Source organism: Lissotriton helveticus, chromosome 2_1 (assembly GCF_964261635.1).
Source record: "Lissotriton helveticus chromosome 2_1, aLisHel1.1, whole genome shotgun sequence".
NCBI classification, from domain to species: domain Eukaryota; kingdom Metazoa; phylum Chordata; class Amphibia; order Caudata; family Salamandridae; genus Lissotriton; species Lissotriton helveticus.
In genome coordinates this window covers 554696602-554720260 of record NC_136059.1, presented here as the reverse complement: position 1 = coordinate 554720260, position 23659 = coordinate 554696602, and the positions used below count along the sequence as shown (strand labels likewise).

Sequence of the window (23659 nt, the reverse complement as noted above, 5' to 3'; positions counted from 1 at the left end):
GCAAAAACAAACCCCGATCTACGGCCACAGCACCTTCTTTACCAGCAGCCTGCCTCTGTGCAGTGTAGGTAGGATGCAGCCCTCTGAGTCCAGTAAGGGTGGTTTCTCGACTTGATGTTGCAAGATTTCCATCTTGGTCGATGGAACTCTCACTTGGCCACCTTGCTAATCCACGCACCCCAAGGAGTTGGGGTTAACCTCATGATTGCAGCCTACACCCACACCTCATCCTTTAGAATGGCCACCTTTGATTATATCTGGGTGTCGATTACACACTTTCATGCCATCCAAAAATGTTCAATAACACCATTCAAGTCCAGTGATCATACAATCCTAACCTGTGAAATTCCACCTCTACAGTACCCACAACCAAAGGGCAATCTGATTGGCAGCAAAGCTAGATTAGAGCCAGTAAAAAAAGTAAGTTGGTCACTGGAAAATCAAGAGGAACTCGAGGGAAGAGTGGAGGAGTTTCTGTACAAATTCCATCAAGTGCAAAACAACTACATTACCACAGCAGCATGGGAGGAAATTCTGCAAGAACTGAAGGAAAATGTAACTACCGTGGCAAAGCCTGGCATAGATAAACCAATAGCAAAGGTCCATCAACTCACAGAATATAAACAAGCATCAGCAAATCTAAAGCAAACACTCAATCAGAGTATGCGTAGGAACACTAAAGATAATTCCTAAAATATAACACTACGTGCTCATGCCATGGCTGCCCGCCAGGAATCTAGAAAAACTAGATATATCTACAAGAAGAAGGTGGAAGATCAGCGCTGGTAAAACGCATAATGCGGGGCATTTGTAGATGGTGGCAGCTCCTACGGGACCCGCTTGAGTGCTGGGGGCAGACTGCGATGCACCTGTGGTTGTGTTGACTCTTCTGTTCCCTGCCTGATTGCCACTTGTTTTATCTTTTTAAAAAACATTCTTTTTAACTCTTGTAATTTTTTAAACGGAGACCTGTGGATAGCCATTTGATTTTGCAATCACTCACCTGTGTTGGGAGGTGTACACCGCGGCTGTTGTGCCGTTTGAGTGGGGGGCAGGGCGCCATCTTGGGTGAGTCCCGAATCCCGGCAGGACCGTAGGCTGCGGTCTAGCTGGGGGAGGGGCTTGGCTATTTATTGCACATGGCGATCCGGACAGGCTGCGGGTGCGCGCAGCGGGCGTGCCGCCGGCGTGCCAAGGGCACGCCAAAGGCAAGCCCGTCTGCGCCCCGGAAGCGACCAGCGCCAGCCACTCTGGTTGGATTGTGCCTGGTCTAGCCAACAGGAAGATTATTAACTCCCACAATGCTCTATCTAAAGTTGCTAGAGTTGCTGTGATGTTGGTAGGCAGTGGGATGTCCTGGACAATATTCTCAGAACATGCCCGGTTTCTAAATTCTGCTTTCTTACCCAGCTGCTCAATCCCTCTCCCTCGGTCTCTGGCGAACCCAGGATTCAGGAAGCACTCATTAACGCGCGCTCGATGGTTAAGCATGCGCCTGACATCTTTGAGCTTTTATCGGATGCCAAACTGGACGTCCTTTTCATCACGGAAACTTGGCTCAATGAGTCTTGTGCTCTGGTAGTGGAGCTCTCAATTCCTAGGGGCTACAAAATTGCCTGGGGCGATCGGGGATCTGGGAGAGGGGGGTAGTGTTTAGGGATTTGTGGTCCTTCACTAGTGATGCTATAGGGGATTGGGCGGAGGGGGAAGCCCTGGATTTTACCTTCACCATCACCCCTCACTTTACACTGGATGGGACTCTGGTCTACCATCCGCCAGGTACTCCCGGAGCTTTTCTCAAAGCGTTTGATGATATTATTATCCCTCGTGCCTTCCGCTAATCCAAATTTCTCCTTATAGGGGATTTTAATATCCATCTGGATACCCCAACCGCTCCCGAGGCGAGGGTTCTCTTGGATTCCCTGGCCTCGCTCAGTTGACTCAACATGAGATGCTACCATCCCATGTGGGTGGCCATCTCATTGACTTGGTCTGCTCCAACTTCCCCATCCAAGTTGATGATCCTGAGCCTGTAACGTGGTCCGACCATTACCTGATCAGGTTTTCTTGGTCGTATGGCCGGGCTCTTAGAAGTCCTGTCCCATCTCCCGCTCCACAATCCAGGAAGATTATTCTCCCAGCCCTCTCTATGGCCTTACAGCGGTCTCATCTGACTTCCGCCTCGGATTTAGAAGTCGCGGTGGACAACTTTGATCACTGGATCAGTCAGGGGGTCAGGGCCAGCTCCAAAACAGTGGTAGCAATCGGCGCTCTCCCCCCTCGCAGCCCTGGCATTCCACTAATCTCAGGGACTTGAAACTGGGGTGCAAGAAGCTGGAGCAATGCCGGTGCCAGAAATATTGTATTTCAGCAAAGACGACCCTGCGCTTAGCACAGAGAGAGCACTATATGGCCATTAAGAAGGCTAAAAGCGACTATTTTGCCGCGGGAATTGCGCTGGCTCAGAACAATAGTAAGGAGATCTTTGCTATTGTCCGGAGCTTTCAATCTCCGTGTGCAGAACAAAGATCACTACCAGTATTCCAATGGTGTGAGGATCTACCCACCTTTTTTGTCGACAAGATACTAAAAATTCAGGATAGTGTTGGCCCACTTTTCAGAACTGTGGAGACGCCTGCCCCGGGGACCTCCCGGCTCACCTCATTTCTGCCCACTACCGAGTCAGACATTCTAGCCATTCTTGGCTCTCTTAAGTCTGGCTCTCCCTCAGACCCCTGTCCGGCTCGGGTACTAGCAGGTGTAGCCGAGGAGGTTTGTCCAGTGGTAGTGGACATTGTTAATCTTTCCCTTCAGACCGCCTCGGTGCCGGCCCAATGGAAACAGGCTAAATTGCTACCCTTTCAGAAGAAACTCTCACTGGACCCTTTGCTCCCTGCCAACTACCGGCCTATCTCACTCTTACCAGCCTTGGCCAAAGTCTGCAAGAAGGTGGCCTTTCGGCAGCTGGAGACGTTTGTGGAAGCATCAGGTGCACTCCATTCTGGTCAGTCGGGGTTTAGGTCGGCCTACAGCACGGAGACTGCTCTGGTGGAGATGTTCGAGGCTATCAGAGAGTGTCTTGACGGGGGAGGCAGGGAGGCCCTGATTTTACCCGACCTCTCTGCCACCTTCGACACGGTGCCCCACCAGTTGCTCTTGGCCAGGCTATCTGCGATCTCAGGCTTGGTCTGGGAATGGGTTAAATCCTTTTTGGATTCCTGCTCGCAGTAGGTCTGTATGGCTCCATGTGCTTCCTCTGTCAGGAACCTTGCAACTGGGGTTCCGCAGGGCTCCACTCTGAGTCCTCTGCTATTTAATATATATTTAACCCCTTTGGTTTATCTGGCAGAGGAGCTGGGAGCAAAAGTTATAGCGTATGCTGACGACACTCAGCTGCTATTTACTTGGAGGGACTTGGACCTGGACACAGACACTGCCCAGACGTGCCTAGTATCAGTATTTCACTGGCTGGCCAAGGCCTTTCTCAAATGTAATGAGGATAAATCTGAGGTCCTCCTCTACGGCCAGTTTCCTTCGGACTTCAGAAACCGCCTATGGCCACCAAACTTGCCTAGCCTGCGTTCTGAGGGTGGGTCTGCTAAAAATCTGGGGGTATGGTTTAGCGAGGACCTGCGATTTAGTGACCATGTAAAAAAACTGACAGCAGTCTGCTTTGGTACCCTCAAAGCACTCAGAAAAATGTTCCCGTTGCTTACGAGAGTGGCCAAAGAGACGATCTCATGTGCCTTTATCTTGTCGAGGCTGGACTATGCCAATGCTTTGTTCATAGGCATGCCTGGCTATCTTCTGCGCAAACTCCAAATTATACAGAATGCCATGGCAAGACTCCTCTTTAATGCCTCTAGGAGATCCAGCACGCGGCAATACCTACGGGAACTGCACTGGCTGCCTGTGGCTCAGCGAGTGCAGTTCAAAGCAATTACTCTGCCTCACTGGACCCATCCATGGACATGGTCCCACCTACCTCAGGAACCGCTTTGCCTTATATGTTCTGAACCGACCTCTGCGTTCTGCCTCTCTTCACCGGATGATCATCCCGCGTTTCCGCAGAGTTCGTTTGAGAGGCCAGTCACTTTCTGTCAAAGCTGCTGAGGCCTGGAATGCGCTCCCTCCTGACCTTCATTTTATACAAGAGTTCCAACTCTTTAAAAAGCATCTAAAAACACATCTCTTCAGTAAGACCATCTAATCTGACTCCCGCCTCTACCCCAGCTCTCTTCCGCGCCATGACACTCAAGAGTATTAGTGCGCGCTACACATCCACTATAACATAACATAACTTAAGAAATCCTAAAATCCAAGGATCGAAGAAAAGTTTGGACAAGGATCAATAAATGCTTCAAGCTGAACCAACAGCCAACTGTAACAAACATCGAACCCCCTGTTTAGGACACCTACATCAAAGCACTCTATATGGAACCCCCCTGGCGCTGAAGGTGTGAGAGATAATATCAGGAATAAAAACAGCAGTCCAAAGCATCTAAAGCAACACAATGGAGACAGCAAACCACTAGAACCACCTGAAGGGGATATAATGCAAGCAGCCCAAGTAGTATATGCCATCAAACAGATGCGAGCAGGTGGCACGCCTGGACAGCAAAGGTGTTTAAAGGGGCAGCGCTAGAATGTCCCTCAATAATAACCCCCCTGCTTCGGGAAGACCGAGGTACCCCAGGGACATGGTGTGGCTCGCTATTAGTCCCGATTCATAAAAAGGCTCTCGGTCAAGCCCAGAAAATTACCGACTGATTGCCCTCTTTGAAGTAGAGAGGAAGTGCTACGCCAGTATGTCATACCAAGAACTGAAGCATTGGCCAGAAGAGAAAAAATGTATTCCCCACTCTCCAAGGGTTTTCTGAATGCCTGCCACATCAATGATAACCTGATCTGTATATCCCACCTGATAGAGGGCAGATTAACAAAACAAGTGAAGCTCTATACCTTGGGTACATTGACTTCAGAATGGCATTTGATAGCGTGTTGCGGGCAAGACTGTGGGAAAAATTAAACAACTGGGGCATCCCACGACTTTACTATTTGCAATCAGACACATGGTTGAAAATTCAAGAGTCACCTCAGGCTAGGGTACTACCAACAAAATCAAAACCAACAAGTGCATAAAACATGGCTGCATACTGGTTCCAAACCTTTTCGGCTTGTATCTGGCGGATCCCCCAAATACCCATCACCAAAGAGATCATTTCCACCAAAAACTCTTGGGAACTCCAATTCAATCCTTACAGTATGAAACAATACTCCTAGACCAAACCATAGTGGGGTTCCAGAAGCTCCTGAGGGCCTTGACATCTTACTGCAAAGAAAACGTGCTCAAAATAAATACAGCAAAATCAAAGGTGATGATAATAACAAGACAAAGGGCTAGGAAAGGTTTCTGGTATACAGAGGGTATACCTATCGAAGTAGGGCCCACTTACAAGTACCTTGGCATCTGGCTAGAACATAGAGAACGATTAGCAGCGCATATTACCGCACAGCAGGGGGGCAGCGAATGCCCTCGAAGGAGCATTCTGCAAAGTAAGAAAATCGATGGGCACAGCAGACTTGGCCCCCTGCTTTAGGTAATAGATCCAAAATTCTTACCAACAGTGGCCTATGGGGCAATGGTCTTTATAGATAAATTGGCAGTCTGGCTGGACAGGGCACAGTCGTCTTGCTACCGTAGCATGTTCTTGCTACCAAACTCCACACCGCATGCACAAATCCCTATGAAATTCAAGCTGACATTGCAGCAGTGGCTGCTAAAAGCTACGTTTTTAGCCTATTCCTTAAAAGTCAAGAAGACCCAGGGGAATACTTTAAAGAGCCTCATGTTGTCACTAATAAAAAACCCTGCACCAAAAATTTAATAAATTCCTAACGCATTGTGTTGAGATATTGGAGGCACAAGGAATCTGGAAAAGTTCACTACCTACAGCTGTTGGGGCAAAACTATTAATAAAACAAGCAAAATGATAGTTGGCGGAACGTGATGCATTGGCAGTAAAAAATATAAGTAATGGCAGCTGGGTGTCACAACTCTACAATTGTTGGGCACTTCCGTATGATCTCTCTACTCCCCTCAAGCCGATATTGAAGCTCCAACTAATGAGTTTACGTTTTGGCCTACTTCCTTTGCCCTCATACAGGTATGGACAGAGCTACCGGGAGGTTACACAGTGCTGTCTCTGTGGAAATGGGGAAGAATCATTAATTCACGTTTTGTGCATCTGCAAGAAATTGACCGCTTCAGGGAAATTTTGGCTCTGCCCCATTTGGCGCATCATAAAAGTTAGGACCAATTGGCTGCATATTTTATTAAATTTATGACAGCGGCAATAACCTTGATAAAGACAGTACACATCCCTCGATTTTAATGCTGCCTGTATACTAATTCCAAACACTTTCTTCTAAATTATAGAGATTTTAAACTTATGTTCCCTGTGAAAAATAGGACTGTAAAGTGTCTGGAAGGCGATATCAGTTTTTTTATATTTTACGTAGTGTATTTTAAATGTAATTAATTGCAATAATTTTATGTAAATGTGGAATAAAAATGTATCTATCTATCTATCTTGATTGCATTTGCATAGTGTCACAGATGAAAATGTGTTTCAATTAACATTTGTTGATGAGCATTAAAGTTATTTGTATCCTACTTATATCCAAAAACAGAAGTGTAGCTATTCACAGTAACACTACACTTAATTATTTTTGTATTAAAAACACTTCACTTTGAAGTGCTGGAATTATTGTTAAAGATGAACTGATGCTACCTCCGAGTAAAAAATTCAAAATAATAGGTTACAACTTATTTGTGCATACCTTCAATTTACAAGGTGGATGATGATCATTGTTATTATCATTATAATGTTTCATAGAAGAAGGTGAAGTAGTAGCGTTTTCAGAGATCTAAAAAAAATAAGAAATATCAGTCCATTTGTTTTGCTATACAACATGGCCTCGGTATGCAATATTAAGCTTTAAGGCTAAACACCCCCAGTTGACATAATATATGATTGATATGTATGTACTGCATTTCATAAAAGCATTTTATTTTACTTATTTTTTTCAGGCCACTCGTATACCTTGGTTTAAAGATTTTTGGCCGATTTGGTGTGTGTGAATTTTTAAACTGTACAGAAGCTACACTACGCGCCTGGTTGCATATTATTGAGGTCAACTACCATGCAACCAATTCGTACCACAACTCCACCCATGCTGCTGATGTGTTACATGCTACTGCATGTTTTCTTGGAAATGAAAGAGTTAAGGTATATTTCTATTTTGAGTTCCTTGCTAAGAAAACGTAAAGATTTGCCTTTTGCAACTATATTGTGTATGTAAGATCATCCATAAAGAGCAATTGCTTTATCAAACAGCATGCAGTTCTAGCAGAAATGGATACACAATGAAAATATGATTTGCTGTCACGGAGAAACTTTGCATACCTGTACCATTGCTACATGGTGTATAAATAATGGTCATCTTCACACACACAATGATTATTTTTGTCTTTGTTTAATAGAGTACTTCAGTGGTATGATGTTGCTAGGAATGCTTAACTTTCTTTAATGAATTGCACTTGAATGGCATTGATGTAATTTTACTCAATTTATATGGGTGCTGTAAGTTATATCACATGCTTTCTGACCCTCTGACGGCATAGCCAGAAGTGACATTACATGCCAATTTACATAGCCCTATATCCTGATGAAATCAGAGGAAGTTGGAAACAACGTACAAATGTGTAAAGCTAAGAAATACGTTAACATTCACATGGAAATCAATAAAATGCAGGCTGGTGAAATGGAAGCGAGAGCATTAATGTTGCGGTCACAACATTTGTTGACCCCTAAATAAAACTCCCACAGCCGGTTCCTGTACAAGTGACTGGTTGGTGATCAGTTTTTTGGTGGTTTCTGAGGTAGAGACTGAAAATAATTGGGTTGATATGATCCTCTGTCTGTGTGGGTGTTAAAAACTCAAGAGATGCTCAGATGAAAGTTGAACACTTGGAGCACATGTCCTGCTAGAGAACATTAGTGGTTTCACCTGTGACATATAGAAAGCCATAAATTAAGTCAATAATCAGTGATCTGGTTTATAAACTTTAATTCTCTGACATGTGGAATTATAGCTTGGATTATAACAGTTCAATATATGAAATCCACATAAAATAATTGTGTCTGATGGGTCAGCTGCTATGGAGTTAAGTACACGGCTGACTGACTTCTCACCTGGTAGCTGACAATGATCTTGCAAGATGCTGACCTTTGACAAGGTTGATACTCTTGACTTCATCATCCCCCAAGGGCGGCACTCTACAACACAAATAGGAGTTGGGTGGTCAGATCACCCCCTAATCATTTTCTCATCTAGAATTAAGAAATTGAAACACAATGAACAGCCAAAAATAATATGAACCAGGAACCTAAAAACAGGAACTTGACCATGATCAGCCACCTATATTTCATGTACCTTGCTCCAGCAGAGCAACTTGAAGACATAAATGTGCTCATCATTCTATGATGTGATGATATATTTGATGCAATAATGTTTTTGACAATAAAACCAGAGAAAGCGTAGAAATGTACCTCTTCCTTTATACTCAAGGAGAAAAAGCCTATGTGGTTCCAGAAGAATATGCCAACAAAACCTTTAAACTGAATGGAAGAAATGCAAAGGAACCATCATTGATGCCAAAGCAACCTCAAAGAACACAATCAACTTATCACCTCACCAAAGAATCTTTTCTAGCTGATAGGATAGACCTTCAGCCCTTTGTCCCCAAATGCAATCATTGCTCAACACAAATTTCCAACTGTATTTTCTGCAACAAATCTGTATAACCCTATGTGTCTGCTCTGCCTCCAGTAATACCAACTTGATTATAGTGCTCAAGCACCGCCCTGTAATGCAATTTGCATGAAGTCCCTCAAAACTCTAAAAAGACATATCCCTCTCAGACCATCAGGCTATGCAGGTGACCTGATATTTAACTCTCCAAGAAAGTTCCACCACAGTCTCAAAACATGACAGGTTAACACACTTAGAGTGAGATGATCCCTCTGATTTCCACAGTGATAATCAAATTAACTTAATTTCACTCCATGCAAAATATTCCAAAGCTGTTTAACATTGCCATCATACACAATCATCTGTAAACATAACTTGCTTCGGAGTATCAATCTCTCAATCAGTTTAGACTGGGAAGTAGTACTGCCACCATCACCCTACAGGAAACTGAGTAGTCACTTCATATGCTGAGCAAAGTACTTGATATAGTGGACTTCTAGATTTCTCTACCCATTGTGGATTCATGCTTTAGTGTTACTAGAGCTGTTTTCAAATGGTTCAGGATTTCTTCCAGGACCGTACGTAACAGACAAAGATTAGAGAGTTGAATTCTCTTCTGGTTCACACACCTCATTGGGTATTCCCAACGCCAGAGTTTCAGTAAAGGTATTTGGGCCCACACTAGTATCAACAGAGAACAAAAGTACCTGCGCCATTCATGGCACATATATTGTATTGAATACATACTCTCTACATACAGAAAGGAGTTTTGGCTCTAGAACCGTGAGCCATTTGTTTGAGACCTTGTCAATGACAGATTGAATCAGCTAATTAGAGTACTTTAGTCTCATTGTAAAAATCTTATATATTGGACTCATCCTTCTTCCTACAGTACTTCTATTGGAATGTAAGGACAGTCTTACATTTCAAAATTAAGCTCAGTCATAAAAGAAATGCCAAGATCCATATGTGCACGAAGTTGATAATGTTATGATAAAGCGGTCACTATGATTGATTTGTAGAAATTCATAAAGATAATAGAAAAATAAGCTCAATTTTTAGACGTTTTCACATTCAGTTACTTGCGTCATGTTTATATCTAATTCATCAAACATTTTTCAAAATAGATTTTTTTGATTTTCTTAGCAATTGATATTGGGCAAACAAAGTGGTGTCGTTTTTGTGCTGAAAAGCAATCTCGGCTTAATTTATTTCTTTGTAAATATACTGTATGTTGTTGTATTCATCCATCAAATATGTGTCCGGGTAATGAGCAATTGAGATAAATTGTGTACTTGTGAGCAACATTCTCTTTCCTTAGCTGTTGACTCTATTGCTCTTATGCTGGTCATGTGGTTGGTATAGTCTTGGGGCCAAGACTTAACTAATGCCTTGATCTGCCATCGATTTCAAGTGCATTCCTGGCAGTGGTGGCCAATACGGTATGGGAGTGGAATGCAGGGGGTTTGGGTGAGTTGGAAAAAAAATCACTTACCTGATCTCACTGCGTCTCTCCGTCTCTCCCACGTCGTGTCTCTTCTACGAAGTACCGAGGCTCCCCTGAGCCACTCACAATGCTACATTGCAGCATTGTGATTGGTCTGAGCGCCATGGTTTGGCGTTCCGACAGGGGCTGTGGGCTGGGCTTGTTCTCCACCCAGACTGTAATGCAGCCTGGGTGGCGAATATGCAAAGTGCGCATGACGCTTTGGCTGGCTGGAGACGGTCCTCCAAAGCATAATGAGCACTTTAGAGTGCAGCAACCACTCCCCCTCCCCAACTTCAGGGAACCCATACCCAGGAAAGCCCAAGACAATACTAGAAATATAATGATAGTAATTTCCATTATTATCATTTTCTTTTTTCGTGGGACAATGCTCCTCCGCATTAGCAGGGGAGCCACCACTAAGACTTTTATAACCTTTATGAAGTACACGTTTTTGTGTATTTTTTATCCATTCATGGTCTATGTAAAACCTTTAGCTATGATTATCATGACTAGAACCATTTGCGTACAGAAGTCAAACTGGATGTAGTTCCTACTCAAGTTTATAGCATCTCTGATGTCAAAGTGTTCATAAAGGAGACACATTGTGTTGACTTAAATGGAAGTAGCGAGGCCAAATCAAGTGTGCTACATCTGTAAGTTATTTCCATAAAAAGAACACTCCTATAATGAAAGTGATTTCTTGCATGCTATTATGCCAACGTTTGCTTTATATATGATACTGTGACCAATGTTATCGTAAGGATTTTTGGGGCGCCGGGCAATACATATTTTTCGTCCCCCTGTTCAGAACAACTTCGAATTTTATTACCTATTTTCTCATAAAACAAGACAACATGACCCCACACAATAGTATCCTGGAGCTTTAACACAAAACAGCTGAAATATGTCTTGCTGAGGTGCCTGAAATCCTTAAAATGAACATTGGAACATTATTTACATCCTGCAGCAGTGAAGTTTACAATGTGCCGCGTGTAACACAACTGGTGCTCATGTAAAGCACTCTGATACCTTCGGGTCAAGTTCGCGCTGTATAAAACTACACGGAAAAAAATGATTATTTAGGTTGTGACGTTTTGCGGATGAAGGCTATTCCTCCTTCATTGTTCTTTGTGTTTTGAATTGTTATGAGTATTTTCTAGCATGTAGCTAGGGCTCCATGTAAGATTTGTCAAGCGTCATTGATTAGCCAGTTGCAGCGATGAAACGAAGGCCAATGTACAAATATGACCGAAACTTGTAGATGTTAATGGGGTTCTGCTTCAACAGTCATGCACTAACCAGGACACTAAAGAGTCAGTGAGTCATCTTAGATGTAACTATGGCGACTTATTTAGGTGAGGGGGGTAGTTGGGATTGACAGGAAGCAGTGTCCTTCTCTATGTCAAGCAGACTGAGAAGTGATTATGATGTGGAAGAGAAATAGGTGAGAGTGAATGAGCTAAGGGCGCAGGAATAAATGATGATTTGGGTGTGAAAGAAAAGCTATGCAATGTCAGATGTTGAAAAATGATATGTTCCTATTGAGATCTACAGGCTGCGGGGGTGTAAGCGCTGGAGGAAGGAATGAATTACAACGTGTAAGGGAGAATTTAAAGGTGAGAAAATAATGAACGTCAGAAGGTTGGATTGAAGAAGAGGAAATAAAGGATAAGGAAAAGAGAGGAGCCTGAAGGTGTTTGGAGTAAGCATGGGATGAAATATGGCTGTGTGGAAATTAGCAGATGAGAAGCAGAGGATTAAATGTTATTGTAGGAACTGGAGGTAGAGTGAAAGGAGATTAGGTGGAAATGGCAAGGATGAGTTAGAAGGAAAGGAGGGAGCTGAGTGGGAGGTAGGAATGGGTTTTGATAGAGCGCGCAGGTCACCCGACTATAATTTTACCATACATGTATCGGGCCCATAAAAAAAATTTCAATTTACCACATTTATTAATCGGGTAACCTTATACTCTACTACCAGTAACCCTTGTTCCTTCCTATTGATTTCTACTGTACCCGACTTACCAATCCACTGTTACGGGTACCTATGATCACAATGGATCAGGGAGCTAGCTGTAAAAGAAAGGCAGACACAAAAATACCTTTTCTATATTTGCACTCATAAAAATAACCAGAGACACAGGAAGTTTTAAAACCTTTATCTAAGACTCATCAATTTCATTAAACATTAGGTTTACAGCGATTAAACTGTCAATAACTAAGATTATAAAGAGCACGTATCCATATAGGAAATAAATCAGGCCAACCATTTAAATTCTAAAGGGAGGTAAGGACAAGGAACATTCTAGTAATGATTTTCAGGAGTTTAGACTAGTCATAGAGTGACTAAGGGACGGGGAAAGATAAGGATCATGCTAAAATATACCTCTTTAAAAGTGACACAATACGAAAATCTAATCAGTCTATGGAGACTCGAAAAGTAATATGTAACTATAGGGAAGGTAAAAGTGGAACACGCTAATATATCAGAGCAAACGTTTCATTTAGCTAAGGGAAGGTAAAGAAAAGGAACAAACTGTATTTCATGAACTGAAAACAGGAATGTACTTAAAGGATGGGTAAGAAATGGAACATGCTAAAATAACAATTATAATGTATGACCTTTTGGTTTGTTGGTGCAAAGAAAACATGGAAAATTAATATGCAAGACCACGTTTTATTAGAGCAAGGGAAGGAATGAAAGATGCAGAATAGATTTCCCAGCACTATATTTACCTAGAACGGTGTGAAGACCAACCCTGGCCACGGGTCAGTTAAGGACAGGAGAAACCCCAAGGAAGGACAGTCGCCAGTCGGCCAGCAGGTGCAGAATGGACACCCCAGGACAGGACAGGAAGACCAGATTAGGATCAGGACAGGACCACCAAGGTAAGACCAGCACCCGCAGTTCGGAAGCAACGCCTGCGCTCCACCCTCTCTGCAGCTAACAGTCAGAACCCCGATTGGGTTATCGAATTTTCCAGCAAAGTGCTCCGCCAGGACTTAAGGTTTCAGAACCCCGCTTGAGTCTCTGGAAATTACGGACAGAGTGCTCCGCAGCTCTCTGTATCAGTCACCTATTGAGTGCGTTGGGTCAGTGACAGGTCACCTATTCGGACAAGTCGGACAATTTCTCTAGCTAAACCTGGGCTAGTTATACTGTTTTCGGGTCAGTGTACCACCCCCCAAATGTTGCAAGTGTAAGAATCCCCAATTTCGATTGGTCCACAAGAAGGATAGGTTAACACACCAACCAGATTTCACTTCTACAATCCTTAATTTGCATTTTTGGGGACCGCCGTTTGAATTTGGGGTTCCCATGACATAAGTCTCTGAATTACAATAGCGCATCTATGAATTATGATACATTTAGTACATGTCAGCTTCTTCTGCTAGGCGAAGGTGCATCTTCCCAGGCACATCTTGGCTGGGACCTCGGGTTGGCAAGGATTCAATGTCATAGAGCTCGTCCACTGGCAGAAGACTGTCATGCGCAGAAAGGCTGTTCAATATGGAGTATTCCCCTCCCTCATGCCCACAGATTTCGGCACATAAAAAGTAAGCGAAAACAAATTACAACACAGAAAATAAATGAATACACTCTATACCAGGAATCCCTATATGACTCCCCTTACTTTATACTAACTTATAGCATTGACATTATTGCAAACGAACAGAAAAACAGAAAGCGGCAAAACAAGCTTCGGCATGTGAGAACACATAGCGGCCATCTTAATGCTAGTTCGCAAGCGCAAAGATTCCCACCAGAACTGTGAGTACGTCACGTCACGTGATTGTGACCAACGCATGCGCAGAAGAAAACCCCGCTAAGCAGCGGCCATTTTAGCGGCAAGCAGTTTAGGATAAGTAAACACATAGGCAAGCGTCACTGGGACACCCCGTGTAATGTAAAAATGTGCAATATTAGTAACAAAAACAGGTTGAATTAGTTCATATGGGTTATTCGAGGTTCATGAATACAAGCAAGCCGCTTTACGTGCGAATTCTATATAATATATAAAATAGCAACTCCCGTACCAATGGTCGGGCAATTTGAAGTAAGCCTTGTTCCAACAAATAAAATAAATTCCAGGAAACACAGGCTCTGTCCCATCTTTGAAACCCCAACCTCCAATTACCTTGTAATTATGTTCGTATTCACTGGAACCAATGAAAACATTGTTATAATAACTAGTCTATTCCCTTTTAAGACAGAGCTTCCCCTTCTTTTCGAAATCCAAAAGCATAGCAGCACTAGTTCCACCGTTTGGGGTGCTCCCTATACTCTCTGCCCATTTAGGAACCTTCTGGTTCTTGTCTTTGGCTTTCTTTTGGAAACTCTCTCTTCTCTTCTCTACCATGTCCAGAAATTCTTTTTCCTTTTCATGTAAAGAACAGGTCAGGTTATTTTTATGTGCATCATCTATATTAATTTTTCCTACAGTTAGAAAATAATCACTCATGAACTTAGCTACATCTCTAGTCGTATGTACAGGGTTCAGGTTTCTTCGAACAGGAAGTTCAGAAAATGTTACGTCAGAGTTTGAATAGTAATACTGTAAAGGTCCTCTTTCGTAAAATAAGCTAGTTAGTATACTACAGGAAATTCCATAGGTTAAGGGCAGGTGATGATAAGTCACGCCTTCAGCTACAGAAGTAGGTAGCTTCATGCAGACATAACAGTCGTCTATTTCCATAGTTTCTACATAATGTAATAACAGGTTTGCGAAAACGTTTAAATGAGTCTTGTTCTTAATCTTGTTAAAGTGTAATACTTCCTCATCTGGTGCTTCTAAATCTAACTGTCTCCGTTTCAGGCTAAGTGGTTTGTCCAAAGTGTCTACTCTTCGTGGTGTAATTCTAGTGTGTGATTCTACAGTGTCGTCAGGTAAATTATTATTTGGGTACAAACTTGGGTTCTTACTCATCATAGAAGGAAGGGTTACTGTTAGTCCTATCCAAAGGATCAGTACTATTGCTACACTACATAAACATACTTGGCAGCATGTTTTACAACAACTTCATCTCGGTCTCCCATTCTCAGAAGAATCAGACATTTTTGGCTCAAAAGAGGTTACAACCCCTCTTTGTAAATCTACACAGCTTGCTTACTCGTTTAACTTTTCAGGTTGGGCTTACTTTCTCACGGGTCTGTTCAGTTATTACTTCTTCGTCACTTTCACTTTCGTCACTGATTTCCAAGTTCTCAAACTCCTCCAACACAAAGTAAGTCCACTCCGGACTCGCGTACTTGTTATTCAGTTTCTTAATGCGAGCACTTCTTCTCTTTATCTTTGTGTGGACTGGGTCAGTTTGACTCGAAACCTCATTTATTTGTTCAGGCTCCTCGTTTATCGTCTTTAGACGCAGTCTCAGCCTTTTCACAAATCGAGGTACTGAATCACCTTTTCTCAGTCTTTTAACTGGCACTGTGTCTTTGCCTTCGTCCAACACCCTTTTGTTTTCGTTCAATTGTGGCACACTTGGATCAAGTTCGGTTTCAGTATCATTCCCTAACTTACTAGGTCCAGGTCTGTCGTCTGTTTCTTCTGCCTGGTCCCTAAACTGACCTTGTTCAGGTATATGCTGAGTTTGGCTTTGATCTGTTTCGATCTCTTCTTCCTGAACACAATTGTCTAGTTCTATCTGTTCCTGCTCATGCTTTTCGAACTCTTGATTTTCTTCTGCGTGAACTTCCGCCCTAATTTCTATTTGTCCCTCTACTGGTGCAGGTGTTCTGGGTGGAATGTCGATTACCTGCTCTTCCCCTATCTGGTCCTCCTCAGAATCAGATCTGACATGTATTTCGATAATCTGAGTAGTTTCTTCTTCACCTGTCTCGTCCTCACTATCCCACTGTCTGTCTAATTGGGCTTGACTTCTGGTTCGTATAGGGTCGATTGTCAGGTCAATGAGTGGAACCCAATCTTCTTGACTGGAGCTCTGTTGTTCCTCTTCAGCTACTTCAGGACCGATATCTTGGGATCCTTCAGCTGGGCAACCTTCAGCTTCAGTTAGGTCTGGTTCTGTCACTCTCTTTGTGTGGCTGGCATGGATCCAGCAAGGTACTCCTGCACACTTTACAGCTGTGGTGGTAACCAGGATCACCTGTCGTGGTTTTCCCCACCTGGGTTCAAGGCAGCTTTTCCGAGGGTGCTTCTTTATTGCGACCCAATCACCAGGATTCAGGTTATGTGTTGGAGTTGTTGGCCTGGCGACGTCTTCTCCCCCAACCTGGCGAGAGATAGAACGTACTTGGTCAGCCAGCTCTTTACAATATTCCAGCACCAAATCATCAGATATGCTTATTAACTTGTATCCTGGTACCCACGCTTGCCGCATTGCTCTTCCCATCAGGATTTCATGGGGACTCAAGCCCGTGTTCCGATCTGGAATACTTCTAAGTCCCATCAACACAAGAGGCAGAGCATCTGGCCAATCCAGTTGAGTATATTCACACATCTTTCCCAATCTTGACTTGATCGTGCCATTTATCTGTTCTACCACTCCAGAAGCCTCTAGACGATATGCACAATGCAGATGTTGCGTGATTTTTGGATGCTTCACAGATCTGTTTTATTATTTCATTCTGAAAATGACTTCCTCTGTCTGATTCAATCAAGACTGGGAAACCGTAACGAGGTATTAGTTCCCTAAGTAACAACTTTGCTACCGTGATGCTGTCATTTCTTCGTGCAGGGAAAGCTTCCACCCATTTTGAAAACAGGCAGGCAATGACAAGTAAATATTTCATTCCTCGACAAGGGGGCAACTGAATGAAATCAAGTTGTAATCTAATAAAAGGGCCTTCTGCCTTTCCAATTTTTCCTGGTAACACTATGGTTTTCTTTCCAGGGTTAAATTGCTGGCATGTCAAACACCTCTGGCAGAGTGCCTCTGCTACTCTTCTGAACTTCGAATTGAACCATGTTCGGCGGAACATGCGAATCATTGCATCTCTGCCGACATGTGTATTTCCATGTATTAGCCTAGCCATAGGAGCAAGCATACAGTCTGGCAACACAGGCATCCCATCAAGGTAAACAATGACACCATCCCCCTCTCTCCTGCGGCACCCAAAGTTTTTCCATCTTTGTTTTTCTTGAGGCTCTGCTGCTTCCTGTAAGTCTCTCACTTCCTCCCATGTATTCACTCCCTCTAGCATCAAAGGTTGGCAGCTGCTTCCAGTTCCCCCAACCCTTATATTGATTGAGATTTTGTACTTTGCGCAATGTTTGGCTAACTGATCAGCATAACAATTACCGGCTGTCACATCGTCGTTGCCAGATTTGTGAGCAGCACACTTGACCACAACCAATTCTTTTGGTAACTGGATTGCTTCCAGTAAATCCTGCACATATTTTCCATTTCGGATAGGGGTACCTGAAGAGGTCAGGAACTCCCTCTGTAGCCACAACTGGCCAAAGTCATGCACAACCCCATAACCGTACTGGCTATCAGTATACACGGTTATTGTCAAATTTCTCCCAAATTTACAGGCTTTTGTCAATGCAATTATTTCGGCTATTTGTGCAGACTTGACTCCATACAAATAAGATGCTTCCACCGGACGATCCAGAGTGCACACAGAGTAGGCAGCACTTAAGCCACTGTCCTCGTGTCTCATGCATGAACCGTCTACAAACAGCTCATAATCTCCATGGTACAAAGGGTTCTCTTTAATGTCTGGGCGTGGTTTTGTACTGAATTCAGTTAAGTCGATGCAATCATGTGCAAATTCTTCCCTCACTTCTTCTGCAAATGAACTAGGCAGTAAGGTAGCAGGATTCAAAATATTACATCTTTCGATGGTTACGTTTCCTGCCCCTACAAGGATTCTTTCGTACTTAGTCAGCCGACTAGGTGTGAGATACTGGGTTTTCGTTCTTGTCAGTAAAATCACGACAGAATGTGGAACATACACAGTTACTGGATGTCCCATAACAATGGACTCACTTTGTTCAAGACTCATGCAAGTTGCAGCTACAGCTTTCAGACATCCAGGTAATCCAGCTGCTACTGGGTCCAATGTGGAAGAAAAGTATGCCACTGGACGTCGAGTCAAACCATGAATTTGAGTCAGGACTGAAAGTGCACAATTGTCTCGTGTGTCACAGAACAGTGCAAAATCTTTTGAATAATCTGGCATTCCTAAAGCAGGAGCAGTACAGAGGCAATCTCGTAGTTTGATAAAAGCTGACATGCTTTCATCATCCCACTCCACTGGGTCACTTGCTCCTTTCCTGGTCATTTTTATCAATGGTTTTGCTAGGACTGCAAATCCCACAATCCATTGCCAGCAGTATCCTACAACTCCAAGGAACATTCTGATTTCCTTCTGAGTGTTTGGCAGTTCCATGTTTCGAATTATCCTGATTCTTTCTGAGGTGACTTTCCTGATACCTCTCTCTATCTGGTGCCCCAGATACTTCACTGATGTGGTGCAGAATTGCAGCTTTTCGGGTGATACCTTATGCCCTCCCTCACCTAAATGATTTAGCAAGGCAATTGTGTCAGTCACATAGTCTTTTCGACTCTTAGATGCCACCAAGAGGTCGTCTATGTACTGCACCAGAACTGATTTTCCGCGCAAGATTAGGGTCTCGAGACACTTTTTCAGAATCTGATGAAAGATGGAGGGGCTTTCTGTATACCCCTGAGGGACGCGATTCCAGACAAACACGTGACTGTCGAATTCAAATGAGAATAGAAATTTGCTGTCTGGATGCAATGGGATTGAAAAGAATGCATGACATAAGTCAATGACGGTAAACCATCCAGCATTCCATGGAATTTGGTATAAAATCACTGCAGGGTTTGGCACGACAGGACAACAGGGAACCACAATTTTGTTAACACTTCGCAGATCCTGTACTACCCTGTACTTACCGCTAGGTTTCTTGATTCCAATTATGGGCGAATTGCATGGACTGCTCATCACTTCTTGTATGATTTTGGCTTCTACCAATCTTTTTATTTCAATGGCAACTCCTGCTTTTACTTCTGCACTCATCTTGTACTGTTTAATGTTTGGGTACACTGCATTCTCCTTTATAGTTATTTTAATCGGGTCAATGTTTTCCATCAATCCTACATATTTTCCAGTAAAATCCCATACTTTTGGATTCACCGTTTCTTGGAGCTCTTCAGGTAAGTCCTGCATGGTCAGTCTTTTAATTTCAGAGTCTGGTCTTGCTAACATTAATTTGTAAATTCCATCTTCGTCTCGGGTTTGGAGTTCGATGCCATTTGGTGTGCAAAAGATAGTGCAATTCATTTTACACAACAAATCTCTCCCTAACAGATTTACAGGACTGGTATCACAAACAACAAATCTATGCATCTCTTTAAAATTTCCAATTTTAACTTCCATAGGTTTGTAACAGGGGTACTAATTAACTGATTAGAAACTCCCACTACTTGGATTGCTTCTCCCGAGAGGGGTAGGTTTGGAACGTCTGCAGTTCTCACAGTAGAACGAGTGGCACCAGTGTCCAACAGAAAGGTGACGTCATTTCCTTCAACCTTTCCTTCAATGTATGGCCCTGACTGGTCCACCGGCAAGGAGGCGCCAAGCACGCACTCCTCGTCGTCCCCCCTCAGGCTCCGTCAGTAGGTGTCATCACAGAGAAACGTGTCATTTAACAGGAATTGTGAAACTGCTGCCTTTCTATCTTCCCTTCCTTCCCACACTTCAGTGTCCTCACTCTGTTGTGCTCTGTTTTTATAATTCTGCCTAGGTGCACGAGGCAACTGATTCTGCTTTACCTGTTGCTGGGTCTTTCGTGGTTTCTCATTCTGCGTCTGTGGATTTAAATCATTAATTTGGATATTACCATTCTGTGCATGTGGACACTCGTCTCTCCAATGACCTATCTGGCCGCATCCGCGACAGGGGAATTTCTTTTTGGCCTCTTCTCTGCTCATCTTTACTCTGGGCTTTCCCCCACCCCCGGAGCCTTGATTCTGATTACTGGTTAATTTATTTCGCTGCTGTTCCTGCTGTTCGGCCAATTTTACCTGTGCCCACATGACCTTTTCCTTCAATGCTTTTCGTTTGTCCGCCATCTCATCCTCATAATACTTGGCATACTTTAGAACTTCATCAATTGGTTTAGACTGCCAACAGATTTTATTGTCTTTTATCCATTGTGAAATTTCAGGTCTTAATCCTAATACAAACCTGTAAATGAAATGGGTCATATCCTTCATCTCGATGTTGTCCAGACCACTGTACGTTTTGAACACCTGTAACAGTCGTTCATAATAGGAATGCACAGTTTCATCTCTATTCTGGGTAGTTCTATCTATTCTGGTCCAATCAGTTTCCTTTGCAGGCACTTTCCCTTTGAGATGCAACATTACCTGGTTGTATTTCCTCATTACATCCGCAGAAGGAGCCCCCGTGATAGGGTCCCTCGGGAATTCCTCACTAGGCCAATCAACCGCAATTTTGCATTCTGTCCACAAATCTACAGGCACCACAATGTCGAAAAACCCATCTAAATCTTTCCAGAGACATTTCTGGACCTTCACAAATCTTTCTACCTGCCTGTACCAATCCACAGGTTTTTCTCGTAATTTCGGGAAGTCATTGGTAAAGGACACAATATCCTGTTGGGACCATGGAACGTGCACATACTTTCCACCTGGCACTTCTCGCATAGGATATAATTTTTCTGCCTTGTCTGCTTCTTTTAAGACATACTCGGAAGCCATCTGTTTTGATCTAATCTCCTCCTTTTTCTTTGCCCACCTGGCTTTCCATTTTTCTAATTCTCCCCATTTTTTGCAACAAGTTCAACAATTCTCTGATCTGTACCTTTTTCCCTGACACATTCATGTTTTCTAGATCTTTGTCTGAAAATTCTGCTCTGTAGGGTTTTTGCAACACATTAGATTTACCAATATCTATTCCCATACTAGCCGCGGTGTCCATTAACTTCTCATGGAACACCCTGGTATTACGGGTAATACTCTTGCAGATAAACAGCAATTCTTCCTCGGAAAAAGTATTTAGTCTGTCTAACCCCACATTTCCAGCCATCAGTTCTTCCAATTCTATTCTTAATTTGTAAATATCTAATGGTTTTGACTGAGTATTTTGTTTCTCCAATTCTCAACTCCATCTCTCAATTTCTTCAGGAGTCACTACTGTGGCACTCCTAGTACCGGAAGCAGATTCAATCTGCACTTCTCCTGAATTGAAAAGAGAGTTCTTTCTCTGTGAACCCCTTTCCGGCTCTCTTACTGGCAAATCCATCAAGGAAATTACAGATTCACATTCACTTGCCTCATCATCTACAATTAAGGGCTCTTTTCTTGGCTGTACCACAGCCGGGGTAATAATCAGGGTCTTGGGACACCCCTGTTTATCCCCATACAAAGGAACCACTGGTCCAATAGTTACTGGAATTGTCAAGGCTTCAGGACTTGTGTTTAATTGGGAGATTTTCTGAATTAATTCTGTTCTCTGTTTAGCTATAGCTTCTCGCTCTCTCTCCTGTAGTACTCTTTCCAGGCTAGTTTCAGGTACTATTTGCGGAGTCAGGGTTGGGGTATAATTCGGGGCAGTCGGATGTGTCATACTTGGTCCCTCACCATAGTTAGGTTTCTGGAACGGGTTCCCTGTGCTAAAAGATCTCGGCTCCTCCTGATAAGGAGGTATTAGACAAGCGTCTCTTGCACTTACTGGTCTTGCTCCTTCATTATAAGGAGGTGGATTTTTCATTAGCAATTCCTCCAAATAATCATCGTCTGAATCCCCCCGGTCATCAGATGCTTTGTCTTTTCTGTCCTTTTCCCTCCCATGGGTTCCCGTAGTGCCATCATAGGGTACAGTCCTTCTACTATCAAGTTTTGTCTCCATTGTTTCATTTTTCTCTCTCGAGTTTCTTGTTTCAATTTTGGATACCATTTGGTTAACCCTTTATCCATTCGGGGTTTGTCTCGCTCAAAAGCCTCTATATCCCATTCCTCTAAGGCCTCATATTGCGTTAGTCTGGGTCTGGGATGTAAATTATTCATTCGGGTTCTCAAATTGAACAGAATCCTGCTATTAAAGGTACCATCCAATGGAAATGCCAAAATTCCGTCATTTTTAGTATATTCCACCCAATTCTCCAACCACACACAAGAGTGGTACCCTTTATCAAACATCATGAATGACGCAGGAGTATTAGGTGGAGGAATGACAACTCCTTCTCTAGTTTTGATAGGTTTGTCTTTCTTGAAATAATTCTTTACCTTTTTTACTAAGGTCAATTTTCTCTTATTTCCGTACATAATGCTACAGTTACGACCTTTCCACTTTTCTTTAGCAAAGCCTAGATATCTTGGATCAGGTCTAGTCTCCGGAGTATACGTATGCCACATATACTTTTCCGCAACTTACTTTTGTTTACAAAATCACTTCCAATACAAAAGCGTCCTTTATTTTCGTGCAACCAATCAAATGCGCGATTTCAAAAACCTCGACCAATGGGTGCGCCGCCTTTTCGCGAGACAGGTTCTCACGATTTGGCACTCACCCCTCCTTTACAATCCCTCCTCAAGTACACACCCGCCGTTCTGACCAATACCAGCGCGGCACGGCGTGACATCAGCGCAGCTCCGCAAATGACTCCCTCCTTCACAAGGTAAGAAACGCTACGATTTCTACCCTTTAAAGTGCAAGTGCTCAATTTAATTAACAACGTAAACACATTCGCCACTGTACTCGAGTGTCTAGAAAAAAAGATTCACTGCAAGTAAACTTCTTCTATTTACTTTTCAAATACTGCGAGTAGATCCCTTCTGCCTACCCTTCACACAAGCATCAGTGAACCTGCTACTCCTTCGACTCATCCACTGTGGGATATATACTATGCCAAAAGTTTCACTAGGGAACTCCTTTGCTAACAATCAAGCTTAGATGAACCTCCTACTTCTTCCGAGTGACCCTTACTAGGTTATATCACAACGGAAGTTTTGCCAGCGAACTCTTTGCTACCATTTATTCAAACATTTATTCAGAAAACCCTAATTAGTGCTTCCAGTTCTGCCTAACCTGCACCAATTTTCCTCTAGCAAGTGACCTCTCTACGGCGTGGATTCTCCTCACCACCCGTTATTCAATTCCCCGGGGATTCCAGACAAACATATAACAATCACTAACGAGGTTTGTTAGAACATATATCAATATAACAGCAAGAAAAACAATTTAAAACATTTCATAATTTTCAACGCAATAAAACATTTATAAATTCGTTCGAACGTTTAGCAGCAAAATTTTCACAATTAGCAGCAAATAACCTACCTACCTATCTTAACTAGTCCTACCTACCTTTAACTAGTCCCTAACCATCACCTCTGC

General features: G+C 43.0%; 1 protein-coding gene across 2 annotated transcripts in view; it reads left to right on the top strand.

The window, feature by feature from the left end:
* The window catches only part of PDE8B (phosphodiesterase 8B), a 1092370-nt gene that overhangs the window by 1024842 nt on the left and 43869 nt on the right, over positions 1 to 23659 (top strand). For both annotated transcript variants that reach the window (XM_078677318.1, XM_078677317.1), the window contains one exon: positions 7094 to 7292. In XM_078677318.1, the coding sequence (XP_078533444.1) occupies positions 7094 to 7292 (199 nt within the window). The remainder of the gene's footprint in view (positions 1 to 7093; positions 7293 to 23659) is intronic.